At 39.0% G+C, this 21,805-nt stretch overlaps 1 protein-coding gene across 1 annotated transcript in view; it reads left to right on the top strand.

Annotated features, from left to right (window-relative positions):
• PTPRN2 (protein tyrosine phosphatase, receptor type N2) overlaps nt 1–21,805 on the top strand; it is a 1,506,109-nt gene that overhangs the window by 1,320,943 nt on the left and 163,361 nt on the right. Inside the window, exon 13 of the mRNA XM_027841109.1 lies at nt 4,325–4,537. Within this exon, the coding sequence (XP_027696910.1) occupies nt 4,325–4,537 (213 nt within the window). The remainder of the gene's footprint in view (nt 1–4,324; nt 4,538–21,805) is intronic.

Here is a 21,805-nt window from a genome sequence, read left to right as displayed (position 1 = left end):
GCGTTCAGTAGAGCTGGAAGCTGGAATCTCCACCTAGAGATGATGGAATAGAGGAGAAAAGCAGTTTTCTAATAAGTGAGGGCCAGTTGTTAGCCAGTATAAAGGATCAGAGGCCGAAGGCCAGCTTTTCAGATGAGTATAACTTGCCTGCATACCACGATCTACTCAGAGCAGATTGTGGGACTGCTCCTTGGAAAGCAGTTTTGAAAAATTACATTTGTGGAGCTCTCTCATAACTCCCATGGCTGCTTCCTTACTCTCCAAAGAAATTCGGGACTGTATTTTGAGAAGTGCAAAGACTGCAGTGCTTTCAGAGCTAGCAGAGGGGGCATAAGAATCTATTTAAGATAAGATGGCAACATCCTGTTCCAATGCGTTTTTTTAAGCATGCACCAGTGAAAAATGCAACCCACTTGTAGTACATTTGCCTTTCCCCTTAATTTTATAAAATCACCATTTTTTTTTGTTTTTGTTGTTTAAAGGGTTAAAATTGGTTAGATTCCTTGTAACATTCCTTTCACATTCATTCTCCACTGCCATGGCTGTATTAGATCCTGCTAAGCAAGACAGCTAAAACTTTGGTTTTCCAATGCTTGGAAAAATCTGGGTATATCTCTATATGGGTTACCTCGTGCGTATGATATGGTAGTATGTGCATATCTTCCCCAAGTGTGAACTTCTTTGCATGATATGACATGCAAATAAGCATGACTAGTAAGAAATGTTTATTAGCAAGCAAGTTTGTGATCTGTATGTATACATCCATATACATATACACACACATATATACAGGGATAGATAAATGCATAGTGGCATGAACTTCTAATCCCTTTCCACTTCTGTGCAGGAAAAAATCTTCATGTAACATCTATAGATATTTCTACTTACAACAACATTGTATGAATGTGCAGATATCCGTTGATGTTTGCTCATAATATCTTCATTACTGCGAGCATATCGGTAAATCTGTGTGCCTGGAAGCCTTTACATATTCATGTGCAGATATCTCTCGGTTAGTGCATGCATGCATTACAGTGTCTATCTCTATTTGTTGGTGGGCAGCTGGGTATCTTTCCCCACCCATTGGCGTATGTGTTTTCCTTTGTTATGATCCCCTTGTCAGTCTAGTATTGAAGAGATGTGTCGGACGAATTAATGCCATGGGAAGATGCCGAATAAGGGAATTGGTGGGGTTCAGCATCTCCCTTTCATAGTAGTGACTTTCCAGGCCGCTGGCTATGGGAAGCCAGCTAGGAAAAGCTTTGAGCAAACAGAGAGCTGGAGGCCCAGAGAAGAAGGCGTTAGGATCCCGGTGCCAGTCCAAGGGAGGGCGATGCACAGAATTTAGTGACACAGAGAGCCTTAATGGGGGAGGGAGAAGAGAGGGGGAGAGGAGATGAAAAAAGGGAGGGAAGAGGGGGGGGGGAGGGGTGACTCAGGGGAAACCATCATTTTTCAAAATATCCCTCCATTTAGATGTAGATTTTGACCTCTCACCCAAAGCGGGACAGAAAGTCCTTTCACAGAAATGCTAATCTGAGCACGGTAGCGGGGAGGAGAGGAGACTTTTAACATCTCCTTTGGTCCCCAGGGCAGCCAAAGGCTGCTGCTTTTCCTAGCCCACCGGACTTAGGCTCGCGCAACTACGGCCAGGATCCCTAGAGAGGGATTGCGGGTATGAGGGCTGGGGGGTGTGGAGAAGCCATTCTTTCTTTCCACTTCACTAGCCACTCTGGAAAGGAAAACAAAAACAAAAACCCGTTCCTAGAACCCTACTCCCTATTCTGTATTTACAGCAGACTTTATCCTACATAGGTGTTGAGGCTGGGACTCAGGCAGGTGCCGGTGGAAAAAGAGGGAGGAGGGTAGCTCTTCAGCTCCTGCATCTTTAAATGTACCGCTGGGCAGACCCGAACAATCAAATGCCGCTAGCTGCAAGAGGAGGAGGAAGACAGAAAGTCCTGGAGGCGGCTGCAGCTGCTGCTGCTGCTGCCGCCGCCACCGCCGCTGCTGCTGCCGCTACTACTACTACCGCCGCCGCCGCTGCTTGAGTTGAGGAGCAGAGCTCTCAGGGAAGAGGAGTTTGACTGCTCCCCCTGCCCACGCCCATGCCCACGCCCCCGAGCCTTCCAAAGCCCAGCCCAGCCTGGCTTCAGGCTTTGAAGAGGCTTGGGTGCTAGGCGTGTCAAGATACTGGCTTGGCTTATGCTATGGAATCTCCCCCTCCCCACCTTCCCAGTCCTCAGCCCACCCACCCCGCCCTTCTGTGTGTCCAGCATTGTGTGGGGGTGGTTGGACACCTCTTATTTATGTATTTGGTTTGGGCTTTCTCTGTGTAGTTTCAGGAAGGCGGGGGAGGGCTGGAAGGAGAGGAATGGGGGAATCGGAGAAGAAGGTGGGGAGAAAGCGTGGCTGCTGCGTTTGGGGTAGTGGGTTGGTCCGCTCTTGGGAGTGACATTTCTGGAAGCGGTTGTGGGTCCCGAGGAAGGAAGGGGTTGGGGGCGGGGAGGTGAGAAGGAGGGGACTGGGAGATGTGGGAGTGGGTGTCTTGTACAGTAAACACTGGCAGCAACGGAGAAAGAGAGGGCTGCAAGCTTGAAAGCATTGGCTTAATATTTTCTCTCTCTCTCTCTCTCTCCACCCCCCCTTCCTCTCTCCCTCTCTTCCCTTCTTCTCTTTTCCCCCTCTCCCTCCCTCTTCTTCCCTCTCTCTCTCTGCACCCCTGTAAGCTCCCACTGTCTTTCTTCGCTCTTGCACCCCCACTCTTCTCCTTCGAGCTCTCTCGCTCTCCTCAATCCACCACCCGTGGTTTACCAGCCTAACAATCCTCCTTCGAACAGCGCATCCAGGCAAGAAAATCTGGGAGTCTTTTCTCATTGAACCCGCGTTTCCATTAACTCAGCCCCAGTACTGGCTAATCCGCTGTACTGAAGGCAAAAGGAGGCTAATTAATGACCAGCTTTTCCAGTCAAGACCAGCGATAATTGCTTTGGTGGCCTTTATGATTACAAGATAAAAATGGACCCGGCCTGCCATAAGAGGCACTGTGTACACTGCAAGACAGGAGGAAATTAAGAGTTGGCTAGCTGAATACGGAGCAGAAAATTACTAATAGAAGAGAGATAATGAATAGGCCGGCTAGGCATTCATGGGGAAAAATCCATTTTGTTACCACGCGAAATGAGGTGGTGGAAAGGAGTTTGTTAATTGTTCTCATCTTGTAGCAACCAGGACTGAGGCAGGGGCGTGCTTTTCAATTCATTTCCCTGGTAATTGTGAAAGGGGAATGCTGGCCAAATGAGTCTTGCTGCAATTTGCGTGCCTGGTCTTTTCATTTTCATGTTGCGTTTTTAATTGTTGCTAATATACCTTATAATGAAGCTAATGAGAGGAGATTATGGTACAACTTTTAGCACATGGAGACAAGTGAAATGCACCAGAAGGATTCTCTCATATTTCTGCATTTCCCACTACTACCTCCCCATCTTCTACTTCCCACACCCCAAAGAAAGAAAGAAAGAATCTGAAGAAGTTGGGAGCCTTTCTGTTGCTTTTTTTTTTTTAACACTGTGGAAGATTGAAGTTCAAGACTGACTACCACCACCCCCTTTTCTGTTAATTCCTTCTAGGCAAAGTTCAGAATGGAAAGACATGTGCAGTGTCTGAGTAGATCCGTGGAAGACACAAAAATCTGTATTCATTAACTAAAAGGAGCAATGACTTGAAGGAATTTTCTTTCGAATACAATTTTGAAACTAAGTGAAAAACACTTTTTTTTTAAATCATGGAGTCATAAGGATTTCCTATGTTAACTGTATTAATAAAAAAGAATTAATAACATCACTTCCACATACTGTGTACAAAATATGTTGTTTTACTTTTGTTCCTAGTTTTAGCCAGAGGATCATATTTGAATAGTCTAGACATTTGTTGTTCATGAGCTGGATAAATTGCCTCAAATTGCTCGTACCTGTTTAAAAGAAGTGAGCAGCCATTTTATTTGACTTACGGAACAAATTAACTGCCAAACACTTGAAGATTATTTAGCTTGAAAAATAATTCTATCGTTAAAAATTATGCATTTTATTTTCCTCTCTCAAATATTTAACTCTGTAACATAGTACTTGGAATCAACTTTTCATTCTTCTCTTTTGAAGTTCCATTTCCCTCCTTCACCTCACTGTATTTTACTGCTAACTCTGCATTGTGCCTGCATTTAACTTTGCCTTGAATGTTAACTTTCTTTTTTTTTTTCTGGTCTGGTTTTAAGAAGTCATGATTTACTGAGTATTGATAAACTTTTTCTTCTTCTCTTTTTCTGCAGAAAAGCAAATTAAAGCTTTTGCCTCATGGAGTAGAGCAAGAAGACTCTACTAAATTCATTATCCTCACCCTGATCTCCATTACTTGCATCATTGGGGTCCTCCTAGCTTCAGGGGTCCTCTATTGCCTCCGCCATAGTTCTCATCACAAGCTGAAGGAAAAGCTTTCAGCACTAGGAGCTGATTCAGGCTCAGATGCCACTGCTGCTTACCAGGTAAGAAAAGATTTTTTTTTCTCTTACACATTTTTAATTTATCAGCTACTTAAACAGATTAGTTGAGTGTTTTAAGCCACTTGCCCACTCCCAACAATTGTTCCTGTATTCATAGTTTAGTTTCTTTGATGACTACGATGTGAGACTTCTCGTTAGTATTCATGTAAATATAACTACAGCTTTACTGCTCTATATTAATCTTATGCTTGTTCTTGGGTATTCTCCTGTTAGCTGTGAAAGCTAGTTGCTAATTAGAAATGTGGAAAAAATACAATCCATGAATTATGTATTATCTATAATCTTCCTTAGTTTGGCCACTATTAATGAAAAGTGCTGGAGATGCATGATAAATTGGTTGTGTAGATATTTGAAGATGTCTCTTAAATCATCAACTTCCTCCGGGTCTTCTATGAAAAGATCCTTTGACCCGATCTGTTGCCACCTTCTGCCATTATTCGAATAAAGTGAAATATAATGCTGATAGATGGGAGGTAAACCAAGAATTCTCCATGAGAACAATGGTAGCAGCTGTGTGCGAGTAATACAGAAATATTACAGGCAAATCTGTGAAATAAATCAGTAACCAATGGGAATATGAAGAAGGCAGGTTTAGAACAATTGGGCATTAAACAAAAACCCCACAATATTTTTTGGAGGCTTTGCCATACATATTTCACAATTAATAATGATCTTTAATGAAATTGTTCATTTAACTTTGTTACTCTAGGAACATAAGCATGAAACTTATGGTCAGAATAGTTGTAAGTCAGAGCATTTGATTTATTTTGTATAAAATATAATAGGTATATTTACATATTTGGGAAAGTAATTTGCTCCATCAGCATTTTTTAAAGTTTCATTAATATACATGTGATTTTTCCCCATCATATTTTATGCTTTGTTTCATTGGGTGACTTTAAGAGCAGAATTCCTTTTAAATAGTTCCAAATTATGAATTAATTAGTTATCATTCCATCATCATAATCAAACTATCAACTAGTAAAGATTACTACTGAAAAATATAATCAGGGTGCTACTTTCCTTCTTCAGAAAGGACCCTCCTCTTCTCACCTCCAGCAGCTCCTCCTTAGATGGAATCCTCACACTGCTCCAAAATGTACTTCTTACAAATGGGTCTATAGCCCTGTAGGCCAATCCAATTCCGTAGCTGTCACATGGGAGCTGATGTGTCATTTTTAATGCACTGAGATATATATGTATATGTGTGTGTGCAAGTGTGTTTGTTCATGTGAATATTTGAGTGTATGACATCTCTGTCTTTCAACGTATCCAAAGGATAAATTTCCTTTTCATTTCAAAATTTTTAGCCTTACCATTGTTTTTAATAAAGCTAGAGATCCTTCTAAGGTAGTTACAAGCATAGTCGTTGAATTCTTCTCTATAAAGGAGTAAAGACTTTTTTCAAATGTGTGGAAAATGTCATTTCAATAGAGTGGCTCTCAGCTTTAGTTCAAAGCAAAAGGAAAATCACTTTAGAAGAAGAAGCCTTAAAAATGTCACATAAAGAGACTGGATTCATCAAGAAATTTCATTGAGAAAGATCATCAATATATGAAACCAGGTCTTCCGGGGCTCAAATAATGTCAATACATTAATAAAATATCACACCAATTTTGTTCTATATGGGAGGCAGAGGAGATCATGCTGATGTATAGTTTTTAAGAAGCATGGCGTCCTTTGATATATTTTGAAATTAAAATATCAAAAATTGATAAAATGGAAAGATTGAACATGCATGCAGAAATGCCTAATTTAAAAAAATGCAGGTTAACAAATGCATACTTAAAGCTGAGTTTGTGATAATTAACAGAAAAAAATCTTCCAAGTGACAGCTCTAATTAATAGTATCTGTAATTAAAATCGTGCCCTTCCAGCAGGAAAATTGTTTGAATTTCTTGGAGTGACCTTTTTGCCATTCCTCCTGGGGGCATGGTGGTTAAGTTGATGTTGATTTTATAATGAGCTCTGGTTTGTTTAATAAGAATCTATAATCCAGACAATAAATGAAATGTGTGCTTTACCTCATTCCAGATTGATAAACACCTCTCCCTCACCTCCCTGCCCACCCCCCATAACTTTCCCTTATAGGATTTAAGAATCTGTAGAGTCTTGGACATTTTAGAATGGTTTCATTTAAAGCCTTCCTGCTCATTTTCTCAGTTTTTTTTTAGTACTAAAATCTCTGTCAGGGAACAACTTGAATTAAAGGTGGATGAGTTTACCTAAGTAAATATTGTGTATAAAATGTTAGTGCTAGGTTTTGTAACAAACTAGGGCAGAGGAGTTCCCTCTGTTTTTATAAAGGATAAGAATCATTGTTTATTACTTTAAGAGCCAACAGAGCAAAATGCTAAGGAGGCCCTTTAAAAAAAAAAACTTGTGGGGGACAGGTAGACAATGTTTATTTTTTTAATCAAAACTGTTACGTACTCATTAAAGTATATATATCTGGTCTGGTTCTCATAGATGGAGACATTCAGTCCACCTTTACATTTAAAGTGCCTCAAACGCTTTTCAAAAGTGTTATATTAAAAAAAAAAATAGAGTTCTCACTTTCCATAAGTTTTAAAGAAAAGATCCCCACCTTAATCTCAATGTTTCATTATTTTTTTACTTCATTTTAGAACTTAACTAACTAATTTAGTAAGAAAAACGTGATAATGGACAGGCACAAACAGAACCCTCACCTGGCTTACACTGAAAATTGCACAGTTTGAATCTCTGCTCTGTTTCATTGACTGACGGAGAAGTAATGTTAGTTTTCTTAGCGGTTAAAAGAAAAGAAAAATTAAAGTAGTTTAAAAGTGACATCTTGGGATCTAAACCTGGCAGGTAATAATAGGCAAATGTCATTACCCGAGATGTTGCCTTTTAAAGATATAGATGTTCTCTACTATGTCTTGTGTAAGATAAAATTAAAACAAGAATTAGTCATCTTTCTATAGAAAAGTGGTGAAATTTGGGAATCATGTTTCATTCTGCCTTCTTCATCTTTCCTGCCCCTCAAGGGGAGTTCAGTTCCATTGCTGGTGCATATGAGTCAGAAAGGAGAACAAACCCTGTTACCGCCAAAACGGCACAAGACTCTTTGTAGTGGGAGCTGGGAGGCAACTTGGACTGTTGACATTGTATCAGCTCTACATCTGTATCAGGAGTTACAATGCAAATCTGACTAGGCAACTCCCATTGATGCCATTCTCAGCCCGTGTAATATCCATGCAATACACGTAATTCGTAGTATGGGGCTTTCAGGCATAGTGACACTCAGGCAACATTTCCCAACCATAGCTGAGACTAGCAATTTCTTAAACATAATTGTTTCGGAGCAATGTGTGCTAAGGTTGCTGCTCTTGTTTTCAAATTAGGCAGTCTACTGATTCCAGAAAATGCTATGGGGTGGAGAGGTAGCTGTTCCTTCTTTTAAATGAACCATTTAACTAGAGTTAAGTAGACAGAGCCCTAGTTTATAAAGTATTTTTTGGTTATTTCTTTGTTTCATTTCCTCATTTAAAAATCAGATTTTTTTTGACAGAGCTTTACCTTTTGACACTTAACAAGGCACCCCGTCCTGTCAGATAGCCTGTCAAAGCTTAATTTGATGAAATTTGAAATAGCTGGATGTATTAACCTTCAGAAAAGCTGGGGCTTTTATGAATATAACTGTTTCTTAGCTGCACAAATGTAGAGGAGCTGTACTACTTCTCCCTAGTGTTTTCAAGAAATGTCTTTTTTTTTCTTCCAAAGGAGAAAAAATACTTGTACTTGTGATGACACTTATAGCTCATCTGTGCATGTAAGCTATTTTTGTTACTTACTTCTGCTAAAATATTTTCTTCAAATTGTCTTAGTGTGTGTGGCTATCTCTGCATTGTACACACATATATTTATAAAACATGACTAAATGGAAAGGCGCAAATTGGTGCCATGTTTTGTCCATGCGGTGTGGATTTCAGATTTTATCCTGTTTTATTCTATTTTGATGTGTGGTGATTAACAAAAACTGCCAAAAATAGGGCAGTTGGTTATTAAAAGAGATTTGCTTTCTTTTTCTCCACTGATTTTTTTTTAAATGTTACTCCCCTTACTCTGATGCTTTGATCATCTTTGAACAGCAAATTTAGTATTCTGCTAGCCCACTCCTCCATCCATGACATTAGGGCAGAAACTCCTGAGGAATTTTCAGCCAGTCCTCTTTTGATGGTTTATTTCACAATACCGAGCAGATTTTTCTCGTGTACTTTGAGGCCTTTGGAACCTAACCCACAGAAAAGCAGGCATTCAGGCTTTGGGGACCGCCTGTAAACAGAGCCTCTAAGTGCACATCTTGGTTGTCACTGCTCCCATTAGCAAGTGATTATTAATGTAATGACAGTGTGCATGGTGATTGCTGCTATTTAGGGATGCTCCATTGGCTCAGGCTGATGTATTTGTGATTCCAAATGCACCCTGACTTCTAACCTCTGCATGAGGGAATGCTGGGCTGTACAAAGAGATGTCATGTCACAGGTTCACTTTGTATCCTGGGCTTTGAATTAAGAGAACCTTCCTTTTTTATCCAAGTGATTTTAATCTTCTGGCATTTCACTAGTAATCAGTAAAATGTGTGGCATGTAGAGTTGGGATGCCCTTGATTGAATTAGAAAACAAAAGTTAATTTTTATTAGACTTACTATCAGTTCTCTATGAATGCCTATTCCATTTTAGCAGTACATTTATCTTAGGCTGCCTTTTCTTTCCTTCCTTCCTTCCTTCCTTCCTTCCTTTGAAAAATCTTGAAAAACTCTTCAGATAATTTTGAGATCCTGCAAGAATAAAAGATATTCATCTTAAAAATGAAGAAAATATGCCAAAATAATTTTTAAGGAACTATTTCTTTTTAACTAGTTGAAACAATGCCAAAAGGTTAGAACTGATTCTTTTTTTTTTTTTGCACAAGTAGCAGATTAGCAAAAATTCTTAACCTATACCATTCATTTGGTACTTATCATATTATGAATTGTGGTGTTAATTTTCCAGGTATGCATGAATTACTATTTTCCCAAACAGACTGTTAGCACTTTGAGGCCAGAAACCATATTATGCATCTTTGTATCCCCCATAGCACTCACCACAGTGCCCTCACATAGTAGATAGTTGGTAAATACTTGTTGATTGATTGCCTAATGCATAATTACACATTGAAAGAAAGCATGATATTCAAAGACTAGGAGATCACATTTAAGGGAGAGAGCCTCAAATTCTTACATTTGATGGGGAAGTGGAGAAAGAGTATAGTATACTTTCTCTGTGCACTAAGAAGACATTTTTATATTCATGTATGTTCATTTGATTTAAAATCATATTTAGAATCATCAATATTTGGGGGAGAAGGAAGAGCGTTGTTTGCAGATTTCTGAACAAGCTCAATTGACTCTTCCAAATACCTTTTCATTCATGAATCTAGCTTTTCTTGATGACACCCATTTGTCGCATATTTTCCTCATCAGTCTTCAGTACTCAAGTATTCAGTTCCCAAATACGTGGACTGCATGAACATTCTACAATTTGGCCCATTTAAAGTGTTTCTGTAAGGAACAGTTCCTGGGATGCTTAAATGCTTCCTCGGGAGAACTCTGAAGTCTTGAAAGATTTCCAAACAAGTATTGAAAAACAAAACTTATGAAACATGTTGCCTCTTCTAATGTCAGTCCACAGTTCAAGTTCACAGAATGTCAGTGGCTTAATTTAAAATAACAGATTACTCAGCAAGGCATTTGGAGACTCCCGAAGGATTGCAGTACCAATACATAAAAGTTTTAGAGGTCCGAATTCAATAGAAGTTTCTTTTTTCCCCCTGAGATTTCTGGGGTCAGTGGGGCAATCTTTTATTATTACTTAAATTAAAGTTTTGGTGGGGAGAATAAGAGTTTTGCCAAAATGACTTAAATGGAAATAATTTCTGTAGAGAAAGTGGTTGTTACTTATATGGCACTATTTGAGTGGTGCTAGTGGGAAGCATATGCCTGGTTAACTTGTCTCTGTAGGGGAGTTGCCCTATTGTCCATGATCTTTCTTAATCTCTCAATTTAAGAATATCTCATTACTTTCTGTTGAACACATACTTAATAGTTCACTAGACACTGTGGAGGAAGTCTAAGTAGTACAGAAGCAAAAGCTATTGCCTCTGCCATCAAGTAAGCTAACACACATGAAGCAATAGAAAGCAGTACAACTTAATAAGTAATCAGCTCCTATTTTTGTGGTCTGCACTGCAAGTTCTTTAAGAGTTCCTTTTTTAAGGCTGAAGAAGTCAGTGAAGGCTTCAGGAAAAGATAAGACTTGAGGCGGACCTTAAAGGATGGACCAGATTTTAACAAGTCGACATGCAGTGGAGAGAGCATAGGCCTGAAGTCAGGAAGATTCATCTTCCCGAGTTCAAATCTGACCTCACACACTTACTAGCTATGTGACCTGGGCAAGTCACTTAACCCTGTGTGCCTCAGTTTCCTCATCTTTAAAATGAGCTGGAGAAGGAAATGGCAAACCACTCCAGTACCTTTGCCAAGAAAACCCCAAATGGGGTCACAAAGAGTTGGATACAACTGAGACAACTAACATCAACAACATGACACATCATGGAAGGCCTTCAAAGCCAGGCCAGAGGAATTTAGATTTGATATGGTAGGCTATAGGTTGAAGGCAGCTTTAGAGGGGACTTCTGCTTAGGATAGTAGATTAATCTAGATGACCTCTCTAGAATTTCTTACTTCAGTACATCAAGCATCCATGATTTCTTTAATTAGTATGAATCCATCATGAGTCAGCCTCCCCTGAGCATATCATAACCCTTCGACTGCTGAACAGGTGGTCTTCGAGCATTGCCGTGGCTGGAAAATTCCTAACTTTGCGGCCAACCTGGTGATAAGCCTTTCTAGACTCTTGCCTAGTCTGGGCCTTGTATGACAAACACATTGCTGCAGAACCTAGATAATTGTCATCTTTCTCACAACTTTAAAATTCAGTGATTCTATGAGAAGCTAAAATTTAGTTCGTTATGACGCCTGCTTAAATGGATCTATCTAATATGTGCCTTCTTAGCACAGAAAAATAAAAAAGAGGCCAGTCTTCTGTGTTCTGCTTCTCTCTGGCCTTCTTTCTGGCTAATATGTTTTTATCTCCATGTAGTCTTGTATTTGATCTCTATTGTAGTGGCCTGCTCAGTTCTCAGCTAATTCTTTCCCTTTCAATCATATGTAGTATGTGTATGAGTGTGCAGCACATATATATGTGTGTGTATGTCTGTGTATATATCCATATATGTATACATATGTATATACACATATATATCCATATACATGTATATCAGACCTATATACACACATATATACACATACTTGTGTGTGTGTGTGTGTGTATGTGTGTGTGTTCCAAGCCTAATTCCACCTCATTCTGAAGGATTCCCTGAGAGGTCAGGTCAGTTTTGGAGTTGATCTCAAAGATGAAATCCATTCTATAGGATGGTCTACACCTGTTATAGGGAGCAAAGTACTATTTGACAAAGCCTTTATCCTATGACAGTCTGTATTTGGATAGATTCTAGGATTACCAGGTGAAACTATAGAGAAGAAGGGCTTAACGAAATACCAGGTTTGGGAGGGAAGGTGGGAGAGAAGGGAACAAGACCAAATGAAATGGAGTAGAAGAAGGAGATTGAAGAGGAGGAAGATTAAAAATGAGATAACACTGAGGAAGTATACCTCAGTAAATATAATGGGGCAATAAAATGTGTCACCATTCCTAACAACCTAGCCCCACTCAACTTTTTTTTTCTCTTCATTCTCATTCACCATTATGCAACTTGAGGGTAAGGGAATAAAATCTATTCCTCCAGAAGAATCCTAAGCCCATTTGGTTTGTTATCCCTGTCTCTTGTGCTCAACCTGAGAAATCACTAGAATGCTTAATGAGAGCATTCTTCAACTATAGATTCAATATGTGTGAAAACCAGAAAAAGGAGGTCTTGATCGACAAATGTGTATGTATGTATGTATGTATGCATAATACTTGCCATAGTCAAATTTAATGTCCTACCTCCAGCCCCACTCCCACTCATGGAAACTCTTATGCATAATCTCTGTAGATCATATTCCAGTGGGTAGGAGTACAAAGGGAAATAGATAGGAAATGTCCATCCAGGCACCTAGAATCAACTGTACATCTACTTAAAACACTTTTTTAAAAATGCATTATACTCCATTGGGCTCTTTGGCTACATTATAACACAGTAAAAGTTATATATAATGTAATTATCAAGGGTGAAATACATAGAGCAGCAGCCTGTCAGAAAATACTAATGCCTGACTTTTAACATAATGTATATACCAGACATAAAAGAAAGTAAGAAATTATAAAAGGTGGTAGAATGAAGGATAATGGCTTGACCCTCAAAGGAACATTAAAGTTGGATATTAAAAAGAGAAAAAGCCTCAGTAAAGCCAATTACACAATCAAACCAGAAAGGGTCAGAGTGACAAAAGTTGTTTCCAAATGCCAGCCACGAAACACTTTAAAGCCAGAGAATGGACTCACTGAATGTCCTCGGAGCTGGACGTCCATCCTGACCTGACGATGAAACACTATATTGAGTGTTTCCCACAAAGCCATGGTTTTTCTGGAGTTCTTTGTTACTGTCATCTCTCCAGTACTCAACATGTCCTTTCTCCTTTCTTTACCTCTTTTCTAACCTTGGCTTCTGGAAAGAATGAGCTCTGTAATCTCTCTCTTGTGTTCTCTGATTCTTTCATGGGTTCTGGTGACTATGCCTACTGCAGTCAAGGGCAGTCTCATAGAGTGGCCACTGCAGATATTTGATAAGCTATCCCTGATACTTGATTCCTGATTGAGATATGGTTGCTTCAGGGAGCCTCAGGCAGCCCTGGGAGCTATGGATTGCTGTATTTTGGAACTGATCTAGAAAGTCATTTTATAGTAGGCTTGTTTTCAGTTGTCTCACAGAAGTGATCTAAGAACATTCTTCTGAAGCAGTAGTGACTAACGTCTTACAAAACTCTATATTTAAAACCTGAAACAAAATAAAAATAATATGGTATGGTTTCTCTTTTCCTGATTGTTTCAGTGTTTAAAAGTAGTATTCACTTCAAGAGGCCTAATGAACTAATCAGCAAATATTAAATACTCAATCATAGGCTTATAGATTTAGTGTTAGAAAGGACCTTATCATGCAGTCCAACCCACTGTTATACAAATGAAGAAACTGAGACCCAGAGAGGATAAGAGACAGGGAGTGAGTGGCAAAGCTGAGATTTGAAAACTGCTCCTCTAACTTAAAAGCTAACCTCCTTTCCACTGTTCTATGCTGCTTCCCATTCACTAAGTTTAAGATAGTATGCTAAGTTCTGGGGTAATCTTTGCCTCTAAGGAGCTTGCAGTCTAGGCAGGAAGACAAGATATGTATAACCAGATAATTAACAATGCAAGGCAATATGTACTGAGTGCCAAATAAACAATGCAGATAGTAAATTTATATATAGTGAGAGTTCAAAGGAAAAATATTACTAGATTATTGTGCCCTAGCCTGATCAAGATTCACAGAGGAACTAGGACTGGATCAAGCTTTTGAATGATTGTGGTGTTTGGAGAAGGGGGAAGGGGAGTTTTTGAAGTGGTGAGCAGAGGCGGCCATGTGCCAGGCAAGATTAGTCTTGTTGAGAGGATTTACTTAGACAACTGAGGGAAATTTGGGAAAGGCTGAAGCAAGACATGGAGGGCCTTCAGGGCCTAATAAAACTGAGATAATTTTAGTGATAAAGTAGCTTGAGAATCAAATGGATTTTATATCTTAGATCAGTACTTTGTACGTAGAAATATACATGTATGTATACATACATATATATGAATTATATAACCATCTCTTTTTGCTTTGTTGGGTGGCGTATGCATTTACCTATGAGGTGAGCTAAATCATATTCTTCCTTTTCGCTAGTCAGCAATCCTAAGTGTTTGTTGCTGAAAATATTAGAATGCCCATTGGGGTTTCTTTAATCTTAAGATAAGAATGTGGACAGAATACAATGGAGAACTACTGAGAGTGAGGAAGAAACTGATACATTTTAGTCCATAGGAAGGCCAGATGATTCGTGTTTGGTCTGGCCAAGATGTGTCTCTGTCAGAACAATGCATGATACTGTTAGGGAAGAATTCCTTGTGGACTAGAAAGGTAGCAGTAATGGGAGATGACTCTGTGAAAATATTTTTATTTTATGTTGTAATCAGCCTTATATATACAGGATGTCCCTGTATATATGTGTATATGCATGCATTACACATATATATACACATATATGTGTGCACGTATATATGCGTGTATATATGTGTGTATAGGTATATATGTAAGTATATATATGCATATATGTGTATGTGTGTGTGTCTATGTGTGTGTATGTATATGCACAGTCAGTAGTCAGAAAATCCAAGTCTTTAGACAAAATAAATTTCCTAATTTTGTTATTAGGACAAACTTTTTTAAAATGCAAAGTTATTTATTATGTCTGGGGGAGCTCAGCATTGGCCCAAATATAAAATGGCTCTCTGCAGTTTGATAACAACTGCAAAATAAAAATAAAAATACAAAAAATGTTGACAGGCATGGATGCCAGACACGTTGCATGTTTTTTTGAATTAGTATCAATTTGTGTCTATAATTAGTATCTTCATCAACAGTAGAGTCTGGATTGAACCTATAAGAGAGAAATCTCATTATTTTGTGTTTATTCTTTTTCAAAGGCAGCTGAACTCAGTAAATAATAGAAGAATATTCCTAAATTTAGGCTTTACACGGAAAGACCGTGGATTTACATGGAAAGACAAGAAGGTCTGGGGTGGGAGGAAATAGAGTCCAGGTTACATCATAAATTAAGACGGTTAATTGAATTGGCTGTTGTCTCCTACAAAGCTCAACTGCCTCACGTTTCTGGCCTATTATGCTTCCTTTATCAGCTCTCTTCATCCAACTCTACGGAGAAAAAAATAGTACTAACAATTTAACCCTTAACTAACAATTTATACTAAAGTATAAAGATGTGAGGGAAAAAAAAACTAAAAAACTTTTCTTTAAAAAAAAAGTTTTTGACCTTGAACATTTCACATTCAAACTGTTAGTGTGAGAGTATATATTTATTCTTTTCATGTTTCCCTTATTCTGTGTGGTCCAATTGCTCTAGATGTGGATTTAGGGCATCTTTCACCCATCAATCTCAAATCTCTTACCAATGCCAAAATACTAGATTAGTGGTGATATACTGCAGATAATATAAACTGGTCCTAACTTTTGGGAACAACTGTGTCATCAGACAAACGAATGGACTCATCATTAGAAGGCTGACACCTCCTCCCTAACTTCCAAATGTGATACTTTCTCCCTTTTTCCTTCTCCATCTACAGGGAAATGACTTACTTGGCTTTATTTTTGTGTTCTCTTGGGAAACTCTCATGTTAATGGTACAGTTTTCTTGCCTTATAGTCAGCACATAGTTGAGTGCTCCAGTAAGAGACAATGGTTTGAGATGGAACAATTGGTTCTTGGAAACTTTATGTTTTCTGAAAATGGAAATGTAACTGTCCATGGCAAGCAGTTACAAAAGCAGTCACAGATACATACATGAAAGGTACAAATAAACATGTGGGTGTTGTTCATGTTTCTGAGTCGAGCAGAAAGGAGAAGTCACATGGACACCTGTTTTCTTGGATTTATATATATGAAAGTGGAGGTTATATGTTGCATATAGTAAGAATTGGTATTAACTTTTGGGGACAACTGTGTTACTTGATAAAAGAATATTCTCATAAATACAGGGCTGACCCCTCCTCCCTAACTTCCCAAGGTAACACATATGTGCAGGTGTGTATGTGTGTGTGTGAGTATGTGTGTGTGTGTGTGTGAGAGAGAGAGAGAGAGAGAGAGAGAGAGAGAGAGAGATGGAGCACCAAGTTACTAAGGATCATGAAAGCAGAAGCCATATAACACAAAATTGTATTCAATATCATCAGCTTTTTATTGAGTACCTACTAAGTGCAAGGCACCACATCAGTAGATGAGGGGGATGCAAAGATGGATGATATACAGTCTCAGACTCTGTGGAAGTCTAGTAGTGAAAGATGCACTGATGAATGAAATACAAAGGGGAGTGTTGAAATGAATGAGAGGTAATAGAAAGTGTTAGTGGAGTTCGTAGGGATGCTGGGACGTTAAGGTACTCTTTGTTCGAAGATGGCTATCTGAAATGTTTCCTTTCCTTAATTTGGTTACCCAAGAACCCACTTAACTTGTGCTCACCCTCCAGTTTCTCTGAGTGCCCTGGGCCACAGAGGTTCTCTCCTTTCTTGCTCAATGAAAGTATGAACTGTAACTTACTTTTGAATATCCTGCAGTGCCTCTTGAATGATGAGCACACAGTAGGTCCATACTAAATATTTGTTGGAAAAATTCATGCAGGAGGGAATGAATATGGTCTGCACCACCAGTTTGGCACTTAGCATATGCTACTTTTTCTTGTTTGTGCTTTTATGTTACTATCTTATTTCACAATGAACTTTTCTGCTTGTTAAAGAAAGGGATGCTGTGTTACACATTTTTTTTATCCCCATTCCTAACATAGTGCTATAATAATAATAAGCAAAGTTTATATGGCCATTTGTAATTTGCAAACTGTTTATATATGTATATTATATAAATATATATGTATATAATACATATTGTCTCATTTAAGCTCACAGTTACACTTTGGAGCAGTCGAGAAGACTGAGGGTCAAAGAAGTTCCATGTTTTGCTTATGGTCATACAGTTAGGAAGCATCAGGGGCAGGATTTGAATCCAATTCCTAGCACTTTCATCTCTGGCCTGCTTTCCATTCTACCCCATTGCCTGTCATGTAGTAAGTATTCACCAAATATTTAATAATAATTATGAAGAGGTCATTTAAACCAGCTTATTTCCTTCACAGGAACAACTGTCTCGGCTGCCCAAAATAGGTGATTATTTCACCTATTACTAAATGTAATCAATGCATGGATATCTTATAATTTATCTTAGGATATACCACTCAATGAATTAGAGAGAAAATGAATCCTACCATCTCTAAATGCACAAAAGAATAAATAATAAGGAATTCATCCACATGGTAAAAAAATTCTCTTTATCAGAAGGATTTTCTTTTTGTTGTTGTTGTTATCGTTCACGTTACCTCAAATCTTTCACTACTCAAGTACATCCTTCACACGGCTGCCAATGTGATTTTCCTTAAGGATGGATGTGACCACATCTTTCCCTTATTCCATAAATTCCAGTGGTTCTCTATTACCTGTAGGCTAAAATATATACTAGCATGTTTATCTCTTAAAGCCCTTCTAATCAGGCATTCTTCTATATTTCCAACCTCAATACATATTCCCTCCCTTCCCACAGTGAGCAGTGTAGCGAAACTGGTTGTCTCTTTGTTTGTTTTGGTGAGGCAGTAGGGGTTAGGTGACTTGCCCAGGGTCGCACAGCTAGTAAGTGTCAAGTGTCTGAGGCCGGATTTGAACTCAGGTCCTCCTGACTCCAGGGCCAGTGCTCTATCCACTGCGCCACCTAGCTGCCCCGTGGTTGTCTCTCTAATCCTGGCACACTGTACTCCATCTACCACCTCCATGCCTTTGTTTTGCACTGGGTATCCTCCAGGTATTTCCTCTTCACTTCTTATAATCTCTCTCTTCCTTCAATACACAGATTAAGCCTTTCCCCAACTGCTAGTGTTCACTCTCCTTAATTCCCGTGTATTTATTTTCTTCCTGTTTATTCTCTGTATATTTCCATAGGTACTTCTTGTCTTCCCTCACAAAATTAGACTCTTTGAAAGGAGATATTGTTTCATTCTTTCTATTTGTCTTTGTAGGGCCTGGCGTATGCCTGGTACATTATGGTACTTAACTAATCTTCATTGATTTATTGATGGATGGATAGTGATAAGATCCTTCTTTCTATTTCCACCACTACCATCTTAGTTCAGTTCCTTATTACTTCATACATTACTTTTTAACTGGTCTCCCAATTGCTAAAGGCCTTATAGCATAAAATTGTATTCAATGTTTTCAGCCTTTTATTGAGTGCCTATTAAATGCAAGATACCATCAAAGACCCTTTCCAGGTCCTCCTTTATGCTTCACCCATATTATGCTTCCTAAAAATTATTTTGATCATATCATTCCCTTGTACAAACCTTCAACGAATCTTTGTTGCTAACAAGATTGAGTTCCAGTTTCTTTGCCTGGCATTCAAGGCCCTCTGCAACCTGGACACCATCATACCATTTTAGTCTTCAAATCTTCTGTCTTTCTTCTAAACAAAATCTTTCTTCCAGACAAATTAGTCTACTCACCATTGCCCCAAAACATGCCTTGTATTTCCTCTACCTTTTCACCTTTGTCTACAGAATCATTCTTTGTAGAGGTGAAAGGGATCAACCAATGCAGTGCCCCTTATTTTACAGGAAATTAAGGTCCAGATGGTTGAGACTAGTCTAAGGACATAGCAGAGCCAGGTTTTGAAACCAGATCTTCTGACTCCAAAATCGTGTTCCTCCCAATTAGCCAGGCTGTCTTGATTGCTTTCCCTCCTCTGAATAACTGTGGCATTTTGTCTGCATTGCTCTGATGTACTTAGGATGATCAGTTTTGTGTCATGGCTACTCATGTATGTATCTCATTTTTATAGAATTTAAAGATGGAAAGCACTTTATTGAACACCTGATCCTCAAATGAATGTAAACTTATGGATTAAGATATAGCTTAATGGTTAGAGACTAGGTCATGTTTGGTCTTCAGAACTCTTGTATTAAATACAGTGCATGCCCTGCTTATTTCTGGTTTGGAACTGTGATTTCCCCATGCATATGACTCAGGAAGAGCAAATTGACCTATACCAATGAATATCAGCAACTTTTCGACACCGTACAGTCTTAGTGAGGCACTGAGACATTGAGTGAGTTGACTCATGTTCCACAGCCAGAATGTGCCAGAAGCCAGAAACACAAAGGCTACCCCGTATTGTTTTTGTTCAGTTGTTTCAATCATGTCCCGCTCTTCATGACCCCATTTGGGGTTTTCTTGGCAAAGATATTGGAGTGGTTTCCTTCTCCAGTTCATTTTACACATGAGAAAGCTGAAGCAAACAGGATTAAGTGACTTGCCCAAGGATATACAGCTTGTAAGTGTCTGAAGTCAAATTTGAACTCAGGAAGATGAGTCTTTCTGGCTCTAGGCCCAGCACTCTATCCACTGTGCCATCTAGCTGCCACTCATAGTAGGTGTTAAGTAATAGTTGTTGAATTGGACAGCATGGAGTCCAGTCCTTTCAGTTTTTCCAATGAGGAAACTTAGGTCTGTACCTGACTTGCCCAAGATCAAATAGATAATAGAAGTTTCAGTCATGTTATTCCCTTTGCTTTGAATGTCCTTCTCCTCCTTCTTCATCTATCCAAATTCAATTTGTTATTCAATGCTTGGCAAAAATCTAACTACTCTTGGGAGTTCCATTCATCACCTAAGAGCAATGTAGACTTTCTTTCTTTATATTTACTTCTAATTTGCAGTACTCTGGACCTGTATAATTTCTTATATTGTAAACTATGTGAGGACAGGAGTGTGTAATATTTTTCCCTGACAATGTCAGTCAGCAGTCACTAATTCAGTGCTTACTATGCACTAGGCAGTTGGAAGAGAACTGTATATAAAGAAAAGAAAGCAGTCCCTACCCTTGGGGAGCTTGCACTTTTTACAACATAATCACGAGCTGTTATGAGATTGACTTACAGACTCAGAAGGTAATCTGCGAGGGGAAAGCACTAACCACACGGAGTCGGGAAGGAGGACCTCCTGTAGGAGATGAGATTTGAGTTGAGTCTTGAAGAAAAACAGAGAAATTAAGAAGTGGGGGGTGAGGAACAGAGAACTGGCAGTATGGAGGACAGACAGTGCAAAGGTATGGAGATGGGAGACAGAGTGCTGTGTTCAAGGAGCATCAAATAGGCCGGTGTGACCTGACCACAGAGTCCAAGGGAAGGATAAAGTATAAAACATAAGAAGATTAGAAAGTAAGAAAGGGTCATATTATGAAGAGTTTTAAATGTCAAGCACAGGAGTTAAATTTCATTATAGAGGTAATAGGGAATCATTAGAGCTGGGGCAAAGGGAAGGGAAGGAGGATGCTATGGTGAGAGAATGCATTAGGAAAATTGGCAACTGGGTGGAACATGTCTTTGATGAGGGAGGGACTTAGGACTGTTAGAAAATTGTCATAGTGGTCCAAGTGAGATGCGATGAGCGCCTGAATGAGGGTGGTGCTGATGGGAGAAAAGGGCATTTATGTGAGAGATTTTGTGAAGGGAAATAAGACAAGATTTGGGAATAGATTTGATGTTGGGGTTTGTGAGAATGAGGAGTTGAGGATGGCTCTGAGATTACAGGTCTGAAAACTCCCAGGTGATCGGGAAGATGGTGGTACCCTTGACAGTAATAGGGAGGCTGAGGGAGAGATAATGAATTCTGTCTTAGACATGTTGAGTTTGAGAAGCCTATGGGACATCCAGTTAAAGATGTCTAAAAGGCAGTTGGTGAAGCATGACTAGCTTCCAAGAACATCTAAGGCTAGCTATATAAATCTGAGAATCATCTGCATAGAGATGGTAATTGAACCCATGGGAGTTGATGGGATCACCAAGTGACATGCCTTGCAAGTATGATGTGCTTAATAAATACTTGTTGAATGATTGGACTAAGGCAGTTCAGTTCCTTCTCAAACCAGAGAAGAAAGAATATAATCTTGATTTGAACCATCTAGAGCTCAGTCCAAGATTATGTAACTTCCTAATTCCTAGGGCTTAGCGTAACACCCTACATTTGATATATGGTATTTGTTTAAGGAGAGAGTTCAGTGTTTGTGGGGGAAACAAAAGGATAGGAAAGGGACATGAGTTTTTCATAGAAAAGTACTGTCCACACCTTGATATCAGACAGCCACTGAAGGGGAGATGATCTCTTTGTTTATTGACTTGGCATCTTTTAAGCAGCCTGAACCTGAAACAGAAAAGCAGAGGAGCAAAGCCTATGGGACTTCTGGAATTTAACCTTATTCATGGGGGTCAAGCTGAATCCATGGACTTCCTAGGCATCGCTGATCCTTTGGGAATCTTAGAACTTAATTGTACATTAAGTCAT

This window comes from Vombatus ursinus, unplaced genomic scaffold, assembly GCF_900497805.2.
Source record: "Vombatus ursinus unplaced genomic scaffold, bare-nosed wombat genome assembly UNPS02014852.1, whole genome shotgun sequence".
NCBI classification, from domain to species: domain Eukaryota; kingdom Metazoa; phylum Chordata; class Mammalia; order Diprotodontia; family Vombatidae; genus Vombatus; species Vombatus ursinus.
The sequence above is the reverse complement of the archived record's forward strand: the minus strand, read 5'-3'. Positions and strand labels throughout refer to the sequence as shown.